The sequence below is a fragment of the Phocoena phocoena genome, chromosome 10, assembly GCF_963924675.1.
Source record: "Phocoena phocoena chromosome 10, mPhoPho1.1, whole genome shotgun sequence".
In the NCBI taxonomy this organism is placed as follows: Eukaryota; Metazoa; Chordata; class Mammalia; order Artiodactyla; family Phocoenidae; genus Phocoena; species Phocoena phocoena.
In genome coordinates, this window is record NC_089228.1 from 92,078,728 (window position 1) to 92,097,804 (window position 19,077).

Sequence of the window (19,077 nt, forward strand, 5' to 3'; positions counted from 1 at the left end):
CAGCAGATACAAGTTTCCCAAAATTGAAACAGGATGGGGAGAGGGATTAGAATGTGACAAGCTCATCAAACAAGCACAAGTGATGTGTTCTTTCCAGAACTGTGTGTGTTATTGATTGTCTGTACAGCTGTTGCACCCATTCATTCCACATCACTTGTTTCACAGTCCCACTCATCCACTGGGTAGATGAGAAAATAGCTTTGGTGCCTGTCCACCATTTCACCCACTGCCATGCTCCTAGATGGATTGTTCGATGCCCATTTTTGAGAGTAAGAACATTACCTTCTTGAAAAAGTTCTCTAGGCCATAGTGACTGCTAAAACTGACAATCAGTGCTTTCACCATTTTTTTTTTAAAAATCTGCTTTTAAATGTAATTCAAGCTACATATTGCTCACTCTGTATTCCCTGGTTCAACTGGATTCAAATAGCATTTTCTAACTGGTAAAAGGCAGTTTGCTTCCCTGATACTATAAAAAGAGCAAAAGTAAAAATCCCGTTATAAAAGTGAAGTTCCATTGTTCCTCCTGCCACCGTTTCGTCGCGGCCTTTTACTTACTCAGGCTCTTTGGGATTGATTTCCAAAACTGCGCCCACTCCCCCCCTCATTCTCATCTCTTTCACGTCTAGAACTACTACTGGAGTATTAAAAAAAATAATCATCATAATTCTGCTTCACAATAGCATAGCTTTTTTTTTTTTTTTTAAAGCTGTTAAGTCAATGTTAACTCTTATTAGCTACTGAAAATTGGGAAATCGGGAGGGAAAGAGGAAACAATTCGACTTTGATCAGGTTCTGGCCTATTGCATCCGATCTGTTTGCAGCTGCTGAGGCTGATACTGGCCAAAGGCAGCGGCGGCGGCAGCTGCGGCGGCGGCGGCGGCCGCGGTCCCAGGTGCGGCGGCGGTGATTGGCTGCTGCACCGCGTAGCCGTAGCCCCCGGCCGTGACGTAGCCAGCGGCAGCCGGGGAGGCTGCGTACGGGTACTGGTCGTAGGCGGCGGCGGCGGCGGCGGCTGCGGCGGCCGCCGAGTACTGTGCGTACGCGGCTCCCGTGTAGTCAATGTAAGGTGCGGTGGAGGCGGCCGCTGCGGTCGGCTGGACGTGCGGGATGACCACTCCAGGCTGCACAAAAGCCTGCGGATAGACATAGTGGGCAGGTATCCTGTCGAGAAACGGAAAACAGAGTCAGGCAGGAGTTGCCTCCTGTCTGGAGCATGGCTTCTTCCGAGATCAGACCAAACTCAAATTTAGTGGTTATTATGAGCATAGGGTTGCCACAATATCGACTTGCCAGTCACCTGTGAAAGTACTCTGGCGGGAGCCCAAATCATGGAGTGCCCCGGAAGGAATTCAACAACGAAAACAGGATACCCTCCCTGCCAGAATTTTGATTCAGGATCATTTTGGAACCAAGAAATGGCATGGAGCCAAAGTTTGGAAAAATAAATCAAGTTTCAGGAGGGCCTCGCACAGAGGAGGTATTTAATAAATGCTGAATTGAGTTAAGACTTGAGAAAATTTTGTGGTGAGTTCGTTCAACAAAAACGGTTTAGACAATAGAAAAATTCTTAACCGTGAAACCAGGAATCCAAAGGGAATCTGTGATCGTTCAATTCCATAAGGGTGATGGCTGGTTTCTCAAAAACTCCAGTAAATTTCAACAGAAGCCGTATGTTTATTATCATGGCAACCCTACTGGAAATTGCTATGCAGACTCAGCACACATTAATCTCTCTGCAACCTCAGTCACCCTTATTAAAGATAATAATAATGAAAAGAGAAGCAGGCGCCAAAATAAAAAAGGAGTTTAAAAGATCACAAGTGTGGTAAACACAGCAGAATCACACTTCTCAAACGAACTGTAGTGCAGGTCACTCTATCACAAGAGGCTGTTGTGGGAAGCTACAGAAATGCTATTAACATTCATGGCAGTGATTCCCAAAGAGACGTGCCGCACGCTTTTGGTCTTTCTTTCTTTCTTTTTCTCCATTAAATTCATAAAGACACAAGGGTCAATCAAACCTGTTTGACTATCAGGCAACTGAAGGTCAGCCAGCTTGTTTATCTCTATGCAAGACAGACAGAAGGGGTTTTGGGGAAATGATGAGGTTGAGGGAAAAGGTAGGGTCAGGGAAACACAACTAAATAGTTCTAAAATTAATATCAACTTAAAAGGATTACATAGTAAGAGTAAGGAAGGAAACTTTTTTTTTTTGAGCATCTATTAAGTCTTGTTTTATCCTCTAACTCAACAGAAATAGATTTATTAGCATATCTGTTTTAAATCTTCCTTACTGGTAGATATTTTATACAAATCAATTCTATTATGGTGTATTATCCTGCAAAAGTTTTAGAAAGTGAAACAAAATTGAGTACCTTTTAAAATGATACATTCAGAGGTCACATACAAGACACACTCCAATGGCCTTACTTAAAAGTTAATTTTGTTAAAAAAAAAAAAATCACAAGAGGTGTTTTAAAAAAACCATGCATCTCAGTTCTCACTCTTGCGATTCATAACTGCCCAGTTAAAATGCTACTGTGAATATCTGATTTATTTTCATCCTTCTTTAGAATAATCTCCATCAAAACCCCCTGTATTTCTAAAAATATGACACCATAATGCCATCTGGTTGTTGCCAAAAGCAGCTTACAAGAAGTACAAGCACAAGTAACAATCTTTGAATTTTAAAGAACTCAAAACAGAAAACTTCATATATAGATTATGAAAACATAAATTTTGCTTTGCCTTTTCAGAGTTTTACTGAAAGCACTCATTAACCAACATCCATGGAAAAGATGAATTTATCACAGAGGGTAGTGAACTTTGACCCCAATGATAAAAATACACTCAATTTTACTAGACTTGTAGATCTTTCCCAGTGCCAGGAGAAACGACGTCATCAAGTGTTTCTGAGGACACTTAGAGATGTTCTTAATTGCTTGTCAGAAACCAGACTCGTGGTCACGCACACACTCAGAACTTCTCTGCAGGTCAGGTGACCGGCTCGTTCAGAGCGACAGGTGTGGCTTTATGAAACACCGTCCCTGGAGGCCGCCGTGTCCACGATGTGCAGACACGGATAAGAAAGCCTTACTCATGCCAGTTTACATGTGGTGATGGACAGCAGGGGCTGCAGCCGGGCTATTTTTGATCCTGTCATGCGACAAGTGTTTCCAGCGGGTAAAATGTCTTTATAAGGCCAAAGTAAAACATCTATCAGCTCCAAAGGCCAGCCAGTATGAATCTCACTGATACTGAAACATTAACCCCTGTGCTCCCAAAGTTCCAAAGACAACACGACAGTTACTAGGCTTGTATCTCTAAATAAAGGTGGTAAATGAAAATAAGTTTAGCCTACAAAAAGGCAGGATAAAAGTGTGTGTGTGTGTGTGTGTGTGTGTGTGTGAGACGAATGCTTTAAATGATACACAGGCAGCGTTGCTTACAGGACTCTTGTCTCTGCATTTATTTTACATTAATAGTTTTCACTTGAAAATGCCAACCAATGAGTATAAAGTTCCTTAGACTATCAGAAAGCTACATGAAGTCTGGCAAGGGTTAGGAAGCTATCTAGCAGGCAAATGAAACCCTAGAGTTTTTAAGGCTTAGGGAAAGGAGAATCCAGAAGACCACGGAGAGACTAAAATAGTTCAGAAGGCAGGCAGAATCGGACTAAAGGGTGAGGTGGCACTTCTGAAGCAATTCCTGCATTAGGAGCTCTTTTAATAGCCTACGGAGCCCACTAAGGCAATTTGGGAATCTCCCTCCTGCTAGAGAGCTACCAACATTCTTTCCCTCAGTGAATCATAGAACGTAAATGCCTAGCAGAAATAAAAGCACCAGAGCAAAGCCGACACTTCGGACAACTTTCAAAGAAAATTTACTATGTTTTCCTTTTCTTCCTATCTCTTCAGGTCCCTCTGGCATCTCTCTGTGACTTTTGACATCCTAAAGGGTTTCCTCTTTCAACCTATCACATAAACTGCTGACACAGGCTGCATCTCATTCACTTGTTTAAAGTAACCTAGGTCCCTAACATCCTACCAAACTAAGTGCAAACTTCTTAAACTTTGGCATGCCAGGCCTTTTATACTTCTGGCTCCAAAATACTTTTTCCAGTATTTCTTCTCACCTTTCCTTGAAGCCAGGTCAGCTGGGCTCCTCAATGTTTCCTGGACATACCATACACATCTAGAGCTTCACCTTCGCTCACGACATCCCTCTGTCAGGGATGCCAACCCTCACTCCATCTCTACCTGTTGCAATCACAATCCTATCTACCCTAGCTCTACCACTCACCACGTGTAAAGCCTTCAGGAATTTGCTTCACCTTTTTAGTCTCATGTATTTCTCATAAGTGAAATGAACCTAATATTTCCAATCCTAGTATTTCCAACCCTGAATTGCTGTGCATTAAATAAAATTATCTATGTGAAGAGCCTACAGTGAGGAATATATTCATTGCAAGAGTTCCCTACCCTCCATCATAGCTTAAAATCTAGGTCAATTTCTTCCTCTTTCACGAAGACTTCCTGGATCCCACCAACCTGATGTCTCTCTGCCTTATCTGGAGCCATATAGACAGCCCTTCTGGGCGCTTCTCAGTTTTCTTACTAGATTATAAGAGAGAGCCGAGTTGTGTCTTTCAGACTACAGCTTGACACAGAGGAAAGAACATGGCTTTGGAGGCCATGATTCAGAACCTAGAACCAGACTCTATCACTTAGTAGTCCCTGAGGGAAGTTAATTAACCTCTCTGCATCTCAATTTTTCACCCATGGAAAGGACATTAACAGCGCCTTCATCAAATAATTACTGTGATAATTAAATTATATAATTTATGTAAATCCCTTATCAGTACCAGGCAAGTAGCAGGTGTTCAGTTAATGTTAATTACTGTCCCTTCTGCTCCACTTAGTGGACAGTATAATACTTATTATGCGTTAACACAACTAGAGTAAAACTTAGCACTTAAAGGAGTACTAAGTGCTAAGTGCTAAATATTTACTAAGTAAATATTTAAGTGTATTTCAACCTGATCTAAACTAGCCCAGAATTTTCTACTCAAGATCCATAGGCTCTCCTCTCCAACGTTTCAATAAGAAAATGATTCTTTCAAATATAAAATATTTATAAGATATTGTTTAGCAAATCCACAAATTTCTGTACATCTGCCCACTGTGTTACATCAGAAATTCCTTCAGGCCAAGGTTTTTCTCTTTAAAGGCCCAGAGTAATCTGGGGGCCATTTAAAGACCATATAAAAAAATAGTTCCTAGAATTTCAAACAAGTCAAGTAAGATTAAAAATTCTCAAGCTTCTTTCCAGGCCTAAAAATAAGAACATGTGGCATTCAAATAGAATTTAGGATGACCAGGTGTGATTTGTTAGGTACAGACTCCGGGAATTAGAGCAGTGTTAAGAATCCCTTAAAAAAGAAAGAGAAGGCTTGCTTGGTCTATTTGGAATGCTATCTATTTCTAATCAAGTTCAAACAATTTATGCAAACAGTAATAATCACCATCCTTTATAAAGACAGCTAATATTAGAAGGGATGAAAAACCAAAGGTTACTATCAAAATATGCTTCATTTAAAATTTCCATATGACACATCTTATTCTGGTTGTTATTGCCCTCGTGCTACTTTCTTTCTCAAGGATCTGTAAGGACTACCACAGCCTCTCCAAATTTCTATTCTAGCTCTCAAGACCCTCCATAAGAGTCTGGTTTCTCCACGCACTGAGTCTTTTCTCCTCTTTGCCTTTGCTGAGCCTCCCCTCATCTCACACCCTTTAGACGTGTCCCTTCTTCCTTTTACCTGTCCAGGACCTACCCACTGGTCCAAGTCTAGCTCCAGTCCTCACAAAGCCTTGTCCAACTCCTCCAACTCACCTATTTTCTTGCTCTTCTGAATTCCTTTTATACTTAAAATAATACCAAGTAATTTAGCAATTAGTAGGTCCTGATTCGTTTGTGTTAGCTTGGCTTCCCCAACTAAAGTGCCATCGCCTTATTTTGTACCATCCACTGGCACAGAGAAAACTACTCATACGCTAATACTGGTTGATCAGTTTAGCTGTATTAACAACTGTCTCAAGATTATGCATGTGAGATCATGACTAAGTTCACCATCACTTCCTAAGATGTATGTTCTCGTCCCCAATTCTACCTTAAACATAGTCTAGACCAATGAGAGGGGGATCCACAGAAGTAGTTGGACCCATCAGCCCACTGTTTATCATCAGTATCCGGAATGGTTTGGATGTGGCACTGATAAATCATTATGGGTATACGAAGGCCCTTTCTAATCATATTGGACAGAAGACTCTTCTACGGCTTCAAAAAAAGTAAGAGTTGTCAGTAAGTGAGATCTCGATATGGTAAAGGGAAGGTTATAAAGAAGGCATTCGTGGAAAATATAACTTGACTCTTCCGAGTCAAATTATTATTACTTTTTTGGATCTATTCTTGGAGACATATAAGGTAGACATCTATCTTTGTAGGTAGAATCCAACCTTCCAGGTTACACATGTAGATGTTCAGGTGCTAAGCTAGAGAAGAAACTATTGTTGAGGATGAAACACTTCTAAACAGTTAGAATATTTAAAAAGAGAGTGTAAATCTCTGGCATTAGAGTTACAACCATGTTGATCAGGTAGAAAACAGCCAAAACAGACCCTAGGTGTTCGGAATAAATTGAGGTAGGTGGGGATCTCCCACCCACATCGTGTCTGAATGGAAGGGAAATGGGGGAGCTTGGATGAGGAAAGCTGGTAATCACAGAACCCACAGAACACAAATATAAGCAGGCTGTTCACCTGAGTCAGGTATGAAAGGTGAAAGTTAGTGCTACTCTACTCAAAAAACTGGCCAGTGTTAATGAAATCTGATGAGAGTTGTTGAACCTTTACATTAGAAGGCCTAGAAGTGGATATACATTGCCAAAGAAAGAACCCCATTCCCAGAAAAAACACCCCAGTAAAACAGAAACTTAGGACATGCAAGCGATGAATCTGTATTCTTACAGAAGGAAATCACACCATTTAGCACTCACTACAAAAATATGGTTAAATGGAAGTCACAGGCTACAGCTTAAAAGCAAGGAATAAAAAGGCCCTTTGCTTCCCATGGCAAAGTCAAAGGTCAACACCCGTCAACACCACCACCAAAACCAAAAACACAAAGAGCCCCTTCCCCGAGGAAAAGAAAACACTTTCACTACAGCTCTTTTCAATTAAGTAAAAAAGCACACAGTTTAGCTATCAACACCACTTCATTACTGTAATAAATAAAATAAAGCACACGGAGGTCTACTGACTATTGTGAAAAATAAAACAACAACAGCAACATCCATGCATCGTTAATCACCATCTGAGCTTGTGTGTCTGAGTCTACTGGTTACAGAGTTTAATTCCAAACAGAACTATTCCACCTCTTATCATCGTATCCTTCTGATCAGTTAGCTTAACTGTATACGAGCCCTGTCAGGTTAGAAAGAGATAAATACAATTGAGTCAAGTTGAACAGTAGTAATGGTGTTGGGACACAATCGTCTGGTACACAAGTCATACCTGGTATTTTTGTTTTGTTTTGTTTTGTTAATCATGAGCTCAAATGTGTCTGTTTTGGAGGCTGCATACTTGGTCAGATAACTTGACTCATCTAAAAATGTTTATTTTATCAGCATTCAAAATACACAAACATATATAAATATGTATAACCGGGAACAATCTGTGACATGATGGTCTTATCTGGATATAAAAAAGAGGCAGGTTAACAAATGATATCCATGTTGAAACTTAGGAGGGCCTGATTAATTGACTTACCCAAAAGGTCTTTGTATAAGGGCTGGATGAAGCTGTTGAACACCAAAGGCAAAACCTAACAATAAAACATACCACATTCTCTATTTGTGCATGGTTAGGCATTTATTACTTCTACACATAAAATGCAATCACACCTTTCACTTAGAAAAGGTAATCATTCTTCTAATACTTTAGAGAAAATATTATACATATTTTTAAAAGTCATTTTACTAATGTTATTGTTGATCTAAAGAAAAATTTTAATAGGCTACAAGTGGAAACTAAAAATGATCTGCAAAGTTTAGTTGACAGACACAGAATAAGACCGTAGAAAATCAGACATAGAGAAAGTTCTTGTGGAATGAAACCAAGAACAATAAGACTTGATAATGAAGTTACATGTCACAAATCTTCCTACAATTCTGAATCATGATCTATAAAAAAGCCTTTTTAATTTGGAACATTCTGGAATGCTTTGGACAATGCTTTGTAAGATTCTGGATTTTACAGATTATAGTATTAAAAATTCACAAAACAAACTCTTCTTTCTTTTCTGGATAGTGTACACAGACACACACAGACACACACACACACACACACACACACACTGTATTAGACAAATACATGTTTTTCAATGCTCACAAATACTTGCACATGCGCTCCCTTTCTTGACAACCTAGTTTCCTAGTAAATCTGTCTGAAGTGTCCACCTCTTTCCAAAATTTCAGATGCATAGACTTAAGAATGAAGAGTACACGACTTAATCAAAATTGCATGCCCAAGAAAAAGATTACATTTGTTCAAGAGTCGATTCACAATTATTTGTGCTCGTGCACAGGGCAGTGTTGTAAACCATTCAAGAGGTCATGTTTTCACATAAACAAAATTCTCTCCCTTTTGGTGACTAATAGCTATGTGACCTTGGAGTAAACCCCTTCTCATCTCTGCATCAGTTTCTTCACCTGTGACATAAGGGTCCTGGAGTGCATGAAATCTCTTCATCCTCTTTCATTACTAATATATTCTGGGACTTTATTTTGAACATTTACCAGCCAGGCACCACCACCCCTATGCTTCTCTTGGCTCCGTGTTCCAGGTGAATTGCCCGCTCTGAACACAGGGCAACGGGTGGCAAAAGGAGAGACAACACTAAGAAGTATAACCAGCTGGAGTTGACACATTTGGCCCATAGCATCCACATGTGAATGATCTACAAGTGGCTAAAAACCAGAAAGTGGAGAGTGAACTATGATTGTATATAGGAAACAGATGAGTCAAGCTCAAGCCTGGGTGTGTGCAAACTGAACTGACCCCCAAGATCTATTTTCTGCCCATAGGTACATTTCAAGTCAGGAAAGGAGTGTTTACAACTCTCATCTACCTTTAATGCCTTGGTAGAATAACCAGCCACAGCTCACCTTTACTAAACATCTACAGATTCTCAGGGAACTAGTGTCTTCCCAATCAGGGATTCATTCTATTCAGAAGTGGGGGGGGTCTCTAGTTGGGGGTGGGGCGTCGAGGGACATTGCTCACCTGGTTGCATGATCCTTGGTTTTGCTCCCAAGTATGCCAGATTCACATTGGCCTTCCTGCCATCAATGATGGGGTTGGGATCCTTGCAGGCTCTTTCGGCAGCAGCCCGGTCAGCCATGGTGACCTTAGCAACATACACACACAGACATACACACAAAGCTCTAAATCAACCCCTGAAGAAACCAACAATCGCACTGGAGAAGTCATTCCTGTTAATAAAACTGAGGGGCAGGGGGTCTTAAACTTTCTTTCTTTCTTTTTTTTGGGGGGGCTGGAACTTATCCCTTGATCCTCCATCCAAAACAAAACAAAAGAAGAAAACAAAGGAGGAAAGAAAGAAACACCGCCTTCTCACCCCCCCAAAGTTCTAAGGGTGCTAGTAGGGCCTAGCAGAGATTTGGAAGCCTGAATTCTGTCTTAGAACTCCTCCAGATTCCCCCTCCGCCGACCATTCCCCAGGTCCCTACCCGGCCTGAGAGGCACTGTTTGCTTTAAAGAAAGACTAGCCTCACATCCGGCCGGTGTTCCCAACCCCGCAAACACTCCCCAGCGACAATAGCTATTGTCCTACGCTGGGGCTCCCGGCTCCTCGGCAGCTGAATTTGCTCGCTGAAATCTCCAGGAAGGTTACTATGCTCTCTTTCATTTCGGCAAAGAGCGAGCCAGAGGTTCATCTTTTAAAAGAACTCATCTTTGCAATTAAAAAAGGGGTGGGGAGGGGTGGCATAAGAAGAAAAGCCCCAGACCTCCTGGGGTGTCCCCTCCCTGCCCCAGCCGGAATGCCAGGAAGACACACATATTTTTACAAAGCAACAGCGCTCTTAACGACCAGCCTCCAACCTGGGAGTGCAATTCTTAGGGGCTACGGCCCCTCCCTCCCAGACCTCCGCACCCCCAAATCCGGCAGTCATCACAGTTCTCTCCCTCCACCCCTGCTCCGCCTGTCCCCCGACACCGCAGCGCTCTCGGTCCCCTCGGAACCCCGCGAGGCTGGCGCCGGCCCTCCCTCCCCAGCTCCGCCGCGCGCAAACTTTCAGTTCAGCCGGGAGCAAAGAGGCAGCGCTGGTCACGTCCGCTGGGGTCCTCGCGCGGCCACGCCGAGCCCCTCACTCCCAACTCCGACCCCTCGGGCCAAGCGCCACTCTGTCCCTCCCCGCCCCCGTGGTCCTCTGTTTCCCCGCCGAGCTCTTTATCGCCCCCTCCACCACCATCCCCATCCGCGCAACTTACAAATCCATAGCCCCGGGACTTGCCCGTCTGCCGGTCGGTGATGACCACCGCCTCCTCGATCTCGCCGAAGACCTCGAAGTACTTGCGCAGGCTGGCGTCCGTGGTGTGGTAGGGCAGCCCCCCGACGAAGATCTTAGTGTACGTCGTGTCCTTCTGGGTCGTGTGCATCTTCGCGCCCGCCCCGCGGCTCGGGCTCCGGCTCCGGCTGCGGCTGCGGCTGGGGCAGCGGCTGCGCCTCCTCCTCCGGCTCCGCGTCTCCCGCACTCTTGCGCGGCCGCCGGGGGCTGCGGGCGAGCCCGGGGGCGAGGACGGCGGCGAGGCGGGGGCGAGCGGCCGGGGTCGGCCGAGGGCGCGGGGCGCGCGGCTGCCGAAGTCGCCAGCAGCCCCGGAGACCTGACTTCGCTCTCTCCTCCCGCCCCCCCTGCCGGTCACGGTACAAATTCTCCGGATCGTCTGGGTTAGGCTACGGTTCTGTAGGATGTGCAAACGGTTTCCACTCACCCGGCGGGGAGGCCAAAGCTGAAAAGGGAGGGAGGTCCTCAAGCGAAGAACCGGGTGCGTTTAGAGGTAGATTTTTCTTCCCTAGAAATTAGGTAGGTGTCTCGGGTGCGGCGCGGGGAGGGTCGGCGGTGAGAGCGTCCGGGCGCGGAGGTGGGCGGGCGGGGGGCGAGGCGGCGGAGCCCGGGGCGGGGGACTCCGCGCGCTTCAGCTCGGGTTCCGTCCCTCCCGCCGCGGAAGCTGGAAGACAAGTGGCGAGGACGGCTCTCCCCCTCTCTGCTCCCTTCCCCCGCTGGCCGGGGGTCGGCGCCTGGCTGGGGAGGGGGCGGGCCGGACGCCTGCGATTGGCCGTGGCCGCACCTGGGGCGCCCTGCGCCGCCGCCCCCCAGCTGTTGGGAACAGCTGCTTCTCTCCCCGCGCGGCGCGGCGCGGCGCTGGGCCGCCGGGCTCGGGCACTTGAGCCGGCGCTGGGGTAGGGCTGGGGAGGGCTGGAGGCGGCTTGGCTCTCGGCGTCGCCTGCCCTAACCCATCAAAGTCCTAGGGACTCGGCGCGGCCCCAGCCGGGACCCGGGTCGCGGGGACTGCGCCCGAACTGGGAGTTGTGTCGCTTTCCAAAACGGCGATGCGAGGTCTTTGCGCTCGGCCTCGGCGACAGGGCCGGCGACCCGCACTGACTAGCTGCGGGGTGGCCCGGATGCCTGGGGCGGTTCGCTGGGAGGCCAGTTCCCTCCCGGGCGCGGGGGCCCAAGAGCTCCGCCAACGATACCGGAATTGGATGCTCCCGGGTCTGGAGAGTGAGAAGGAGGGCCCCCAACCTTCCTTGACCCCAAAGAGCCGGTGCTGGGGAGAACCAGCGAGGCAGAGCCAGGAGGGAAAAAAAGCTTTGGCCCTCGGGTGCGCTGCGGAGAACCACTAGCTTTCGTTGCTCACCGCCCAGCCAAGCTAAGTAAGCGCAGACACCTGTCTATCAGACACTGCTTTCTATTTCAAAGGACCATAAATTAGTACTTCACCTCACAGTCACCAAATTTGTGTTACCTCCTTAACTTAGGCCTCCCTAACTATTCGGTTAGATTGGTATAGATTTCTCATCATAAATCCTTTTCTTTTTTCCCCTAAGCAGAGAGTTAATTAATTTCCTTCTATTTGAATTGTAAGGATGTTTAGTGACTTGATCTCAACTGTCTTATCAGGATGTACAGAAATTGTAAGAGGTGTAATTTTTGAAATCGACTTGTTACATAATCACTGGTTTCTACCAGCAAATCTTTAAAGCATTTGTAGAAATACAGACTTCAGTGCAGCCCATATATATTTATTTTTTATATCAGCTTTTGGCAACTTCTTTTTATCAAGAGTACCTTCAACTAGGCTGTAAGATCATGGTCGTAGTTGAGGTTTGGATGAAGATATTTAATGTGAGCAGAATGTCCGCCCCACCCCCCACCCCCTACTGTTGGCACACAATTTGCTTTTTTCCACCAGGAGTGTCCGCTGAAGTCCACCCAGTAATTGCCCCTGGGCTTCAACATTTATTCTCTTTAAAGCAGTTCAGTATGTTAACCTATTAGAGAGGCACATACTTCTGTTCTTCTTTCCAGGGCACCTCTGTAGTCAGCCCAAGAGGATGAGATATATTGCATTTGCAAAAGCTAATGGGAATGCAAATATTCTTGAGCAAAAGTTTGAATTCTGTTCTTCATCTTGCTGACATCTGCATGAGGTTGACCTTTTGAGGTCATCAGTTTCTTTAAGTTTGAACCCCCAGCGGGAGATAGAAAGAAACAAATCTAAAGTTTCCTGAGAAAATGTTTTTAAAATCCAGTTGAAGAAAAATATTTTACAGACATATGAGAGCCAGAAAGTGAAATTGTAAACACCCTCTCCTCATTGCTCAAGTAAAATACAGGTTTAAAAGGAACTCTGTGTACTGGTACAATGAAAGATGATTTTTTTTTAATTAGAAAAACAAAGCAGGCCATGAAACAGAGGAGGCGTGTTTTTTTAATATTCAACATCCATCTTGCGGTGTCACTTAAGAATTACTGTACTTAGATGAGGCTCAGGCAAAACATCTTTGTGAGGGGAGACTAGTTACAGAGAAGAGTGACTTTGGCTGTCTCACTTCTCTTCCTACCGGGACAGGAGCCCACCCCAGAGGGACTGTGATAAAGGGAAGGAGAGTGTCTGGGAGAAAGCCAGAAGCTCCAATGTTCACTAGGTAAAGTGGTGAGATCTACAAGGAAATTCTGATCCTATGCTGGGATACCTGTGTTGTAGAACTCGGCTTCTGGAAATAAGATGCTTCCCTGCCATAGTCCTAGAGAAAATAATGCAGCCACCCTCCCCCTACCCCATGTAACTCCTGCCTGGTGTGCTTTTATTCCTTCAATCCAACAGTAAATCTATAGCTTCATTTGAAACTTCCCTCATTTTGTATGGATATCCCTGATTTTGAATTCCAGAGATAATTAAAGCATTATCAATAATCAGGTGTTATGTGATTCACTGAAAACAAAGGTTAAGAGGAATGGAGCTTCCTTATTTTCCAAACCAATTTAAATAGAAGCCATAATTTTTTTTTTTTTTTTTGCAGTACATGGGCCTCTCACCGTTGTGGCCTCTCCCGCTGCAGAGCACAGGCTCCGGACGCGCAGGCCCAGCGGCCATGGCTCACTGGCCCAGCCGCCCCGCGGCATGCGGGATCCTTCCGGACTGGGGCACGAACCCGCGTCCCCTGCATCGGCAGGCGGACTCTCAACCACTGAGCCACCAGGGAAGCCCGAAGCCATAATTCATACCCGGTTCTGCTTGACAAACCACTGAGTGCCCCCCCAAAGGCAGGCACTGGGCTAGGGCCAGGCATTACTGACGCTGGGTTCGTATGACATCTGCACAAAGGTGGGTACAGTTATTATAGCCAGATACATTCTCAGTGGATTTATGAACCTGAGCCATCAGACCATGTAGCCTTGGGGGCATAAAATCTTTCTGAATTCAAAGTTTCAAGGTTATTAAGTACCAAATATTTCTGTGTAATTACCCATTACAAATTCAGGTTTGAAAAACAATACTGGGGTAATCCTTTTGCTTGCTCAGCTGCTTCGGGCAGAGAAGAACGCCTGTATATTCACAGACCTCATGCAATATGATGTGTGCTTCTTTGGAAAGAAAGAGCCATAAAGTACTTTAAAAGTTATAAATAGGTTCCACGTTTGTCATATCCAAATGACTACATATGGATAGCCCTGAATCCTTGGTTCCTACTCCATGGCAAGATCGATATGACTTTATTACTTACAGTAAATTATTGTCCACTTGGTTCAAAATTTTTATCTGACTATTAAAAGCCAAAACCAAAGTTACAAGTTTCACATTCATTTATATATTTTCTTCTCCCCCCCCACCCCCTTCCTCTTAAGTTAATCATGGAAATGAACTCCAGGCCCAAAGCTTATAAAGAATGTTGAGAAAAGAGGGTAATAGCATTTCATGAAGGGAGAGAAGTACTATCCCCACTTAAGGAGGTGCCTGTTCCAGAGGTAGTACACTGCTCTGGGCAGCAAGTCTCCTCCAGGCAGGGTTGGCCTCTTAGATGTTATTGGATCTCCCGTAGGTCAGTTAAGTCCTCCACGGGGTTCTATACACATGAACACTGAAGAAATATCTACTGAAGAGAATTGCTGTCTTAAAGATATCTACTTGCATGCTTGATGAGAGAAAATACATTCTCAGCTAGAACTAACCACTTGTAAAGTATTTAGGCCAGGCACTTTTTTTTTTTTTTAATTTGGGACACAAAAAAATGGCTTCCACAGAGTCTTTTGTTTCGGTTGTTTGGAAATGTTTACTTATTTTGAGAGTCTGTGTGAGCACTCCAATGTAAAACCAACAGGTTTTCTGCCCTTTGGAGAGGTCCCATGATCAGATGTATTTCTGTTTCTCTGGGTGGGTGGGTAATTTTCTCTTAGTAACAGATAACAAATGTGTGTAATAGGCTATGCTGCTATTTTAGTGTGCAGAAGAGTTGGCAGTCAGAAACCTAGTCAGTTCAGCTCAGATCCACCTCTGGGAGAATTCTAGTCATGCTGCATTAAACCACATCTAAGCTGGTAAGTAAAGTGCAATGGAAATTTGTAACTGTAATTCAATCATGAAAATCATAATGCTTCTTTCACATCAAGCATCCAGAAAATAGAAAGTGGAATAGGGTCACTTTGGAGAACGAGGGAAGGGCAAAAACGAAAGCGGGGGCACCGGGGGGCAGTAGTGGAGGGGGACAAAAAACGTCCCCTGCCAACCTTGCCCTTGGGACAGTTTCACTCTGCCCATTTGGAAGTGGCTTTAAGCGTATGCACACTTTACATTCTAGTATATAAATCTGAAAGGGAAGGAAGAGAATGCAAGCATTTTAAATCCACCGTGTGTTTCTTCACATTTTAAATTCAGGGTGTACTTTGGTTCTAAATCTTTAAACAGTGAGCCTTGGAGATGCCAAGTTATTTTAAGGAGCTGATGATCTCTCCAAATGTACTGAATGACTGTCTCTTGATGACAGATTCATTCTAATGCTGTTGCTGGGAGGCAGAGGACATTGTGTGGTGGAAATAGCTATGGATCCCAAAACAGGAGACCTAGGGCCTAGTCCAAGCAGTCATTAACCAGCTCCAAGACCTTGTTTGGTTTACTCCATTAAAAAGTACAAATGTGGTTAGAAAAACCTGTGACAGTCCTCCCTGAGCAAATACGGCCTAGAATGGAGGATGCTAGTCTGACCCTTTATTTACAGATGTTTAGAGGGTCACCTTGGAATCAGGAGACAGCCCAATGTTGGCACTCAAGTGTTATTTATTTACTTTTAAAATATAAAGTACAGGCTTCCCTGGTGACGCAGTGGTTGAGAGTCCGCCTGCCGATGCAGGGGACACGGGTTCGTGCCCCGGTCCGGGAGGATCCCACATGCCACGGAGCGGCTGGGCCCGTGAGCCATGGCCGCTGAGCCTGCGCGTCTGGAGCCTGTGCTCCACAATGGGAGAGGCCACAGCAGTGAGAGGCCCGTGTACTGCGAAAAAAAGAAAAAAAAAAAAAAAAAAAAAATATATATAAACTACTTGTAGTTATGTTGTAAGGTGGATATTTTCCCTGCTAACAAAGGAAAGGCATATTTATGACAGAAAATTATGAAAAAGTATAAGACGTACAAAGAAAATCAAAATCACCCACAGTTCTACTCAGAATAACATAATATTTTTCAGTGTCTAATATCAGGTGTTTCTTGTACATAAATATATGCTTACACATGTGCTGTTATGAGTTACCCTACATTCTGTTTTACTATCAGCTTTTTTCACCTAATAGTATATGGTGAATAGTTTTGTCTATTATTAAATAGTTGCTACATTTCATTTAAAATGCCTGAATAGTATTTTATCATGTCAATGCCCCCAAATTTATTTAAGCAATCCCCTTTTGCTGGGCATTTTTATTGTTTCCAATTGTTCCCTATTATAAAGAGCTCTGAAATTAACATCCTTGTTGATAAATCTTTTTACACATCCTTGGTTATTTCCTAAGGCTGGTTCCATAAAGGACTTTGTTTGGTCCGTGGCTGAACCCCCAACTCCTAGTTTAGTGTTTGGCACATAAGAAGTGCTTAAATACTTGTTGAATGAATGAATGAATTCTTACAAGATTATATATTAGGTCGCAGGGTATGCCCATATTTAGATCTTTTGATGTGTATTGCCAAATCGCCCTTCAAAAGGTAATGCAGATTTTACTTCTACCAGGAGCATATTAAGGTCAGTTTTCTAGAATCCTCATTGACATTGCTATATAAAATAGAATAATTTTGTTTGCAAGTGAGAAAAATCCTAACTCACACTGGCTCAAGTAATAAAAAGGAATTTTTTGTCTCCTATAATTGAAAAGTCCAGAGGCAGGGCAGGCTTTAGGTGTGGTTCGACCCCCAAGGGGCATGTTGTCACCAAGACGATGACAGCATTTGCTGCGATCCACCTGTCTTCACCCTCCTCGGCTGGTTGGCTTTGTTCCTTAGCTGACTCCTCAAAGTAGCAAGTTGGCTGCTGGCAACTCTCAGAGCCATGAGCCTCCTTGGTCACATGCAGGGGAAAACTGAAATTTCTTTTGCCCAATTATCAAACCAAAGTCCCATCTTCCTTTCGATTGTATCATCTTAGGTCACAAGCTTGCCTTTGAACCAAACTTAGAAGCCAAGGAATGTAATTGTTGATTTTCTTAGGCCTGGGTTCCATTCTGTTTTCCCATCATGGGACACATCCCTAAGACACAGGGATGAGATGACATTGATTCACTCAGACCCATGATGGCCCGGAACTGAGGAACACTACTGAACCCCATGGTTGTGAGATTCTGGGTTCTTTTGGGAAGAAGACATAATAGAGTGAATGCTTTAGAAGCAATTAAAAAACCACACTAAATGTTAGCATTTAATTTTTAAAACACATGTATTTTCTGGGTAAAAAGGTGTTCTCGTTGCTTAACTGTTTTTCCATACGTCTGTGGGCCATTTGTTTTTGAGAACTTTTTTTAAAAAAATAGGGTTTTTGTCTTTTCCTTCAACTTTTAAGAACACTTTATTTTATTTATTTATTTATTTATTTTTGGCAGCACTGTGTAGCATGCGGGAGCTTACTTCCCCGACCAGGGATCGAACCCAGGCCCCCTGCAGTGGAAGCACACAGTCCCAACCACTGGACTGCCAGGGAATTCCCCGAATTTTAAGAACACTTTAAAGAGCTGTTTTAATGGCCTCATTTGATGTAATTCGGATCATCGAGTCCAATCCCTCATTTTGGAGTTGAGAAAGCTGAGGCCTAGAGAGAAATGGCTTCTAATAGGTCACATATCTAGCAAAGGATGCAACTGGGATTCAAATAAACCCTATTTTACATTCGAAAAAAATTTTTGTTAAATTTATATGTAACTTAGACGTACTCAATTGCGCAAATCTAAATGTACATGTGCATATACCCATGTAACCGGTACCCAGATCAAGATGTAGGCTGTTGGCATCTGAAGTGGAGGCAATGCTGTAGGACTAAGCCCTTGACCTGTGGGGTCTGTGCTGACTCTGGGTAGTTAGTGTCAGAATTGAATTGAGTTGTTGGACACTTAGCTGGTGTTGGAAAAGACACCACTCTTTTGGTATCAGAGAAAAGCAGACGGAGACAAATCACCTCACAAGGGTCATTGATTTAAAGTATATACTATGTCCTGGAGGATGATGCCTCAATCTTGCAAGGTCTCACCTCTGAGAGAGCACTCTGTGTTTTGAACAGAACATCCCATCCTTCTATTGGCCATCAGCTTTTGTGTAGTGAGGCATGTGTTACAACCAATGGATTCCATGATCATGAGCCCAGTCTTATGACCCTTTATCATAAAGAGGATATTCCGGCCTATTGCAATATTATGTGGAAGCCTATGCTAGTGGATCAAACGCTGATCCTTGTGAACAGAAAGGGCAAACTCATACCCAGAATATATACTCATACATATCAAAATCTCTGCTCCTTCCCGGGTAGAAGGAGTCCAATGTGGTCAACTTGCTGCCAAGGGGCTGGTTGGTCTCATAGAAAGATAGGGAAGTATCATGGAACAAGCGTTGATCTCTGCTGCTGGCAGGTTAGACATCCAATGAGCCTCGGGAAGAGCTGTAGGGTTTGTGCATAGCCTCCATCCCTGCCACCTTGGCCACTCTGTTCCTGTATCCATTGTGCCTTCCCTGGGTGGCTGATGACACAAGCTAGCTGATATCTACTGGTCAAGCCACTTTGTCTACCTGATGTGGTGATACATTTTGTGGTGGTTACATTCTGACGGGCATTAACGTATGCTACAGATGTCTTCACACTTGGTGCCCACTGACCTGTAGCGATCCTTCTGCCTCTTTCTCCTAAGACTTCTGGGTCCTCGATCTTCCAACATTTCTTCTTCCAGGAGTCTGAGCAGATGGCCA

General features: G+C 44.2%; 1 protein-coding gene across 1 annotated transcript; it reads right to left on the reverse strand.

Annotated features, from left to right (window-relative positions):
• Window positions 1-689: 689 nt before the first annotated feature.
• On the reverse strand, window positions 690-10,760 carry RBM24 (RNA binding motif protein 24). Its single transcript, XM_065885561.1, has 4 exons — window positions 10,578-10,760; window positions 9,348-9,471; window positions 7,833-7,887; window positions 690-1,164 (listed from the first exon to the last, which is right to left on the reverse strand). Exons 1-4 carry the CDS (start codon window positions 10,743-10,745, stop codon window positions 801-803), a joined length of 711 nt encoding a protein of 236 aa, XP_065741633.1. The 5' UTR covers window positions 10,746-10,760; the 3' UTR covers window positions 690-800.
• Window positions 10,761-19,077: the final 8,317 nt, after the last annotated feature.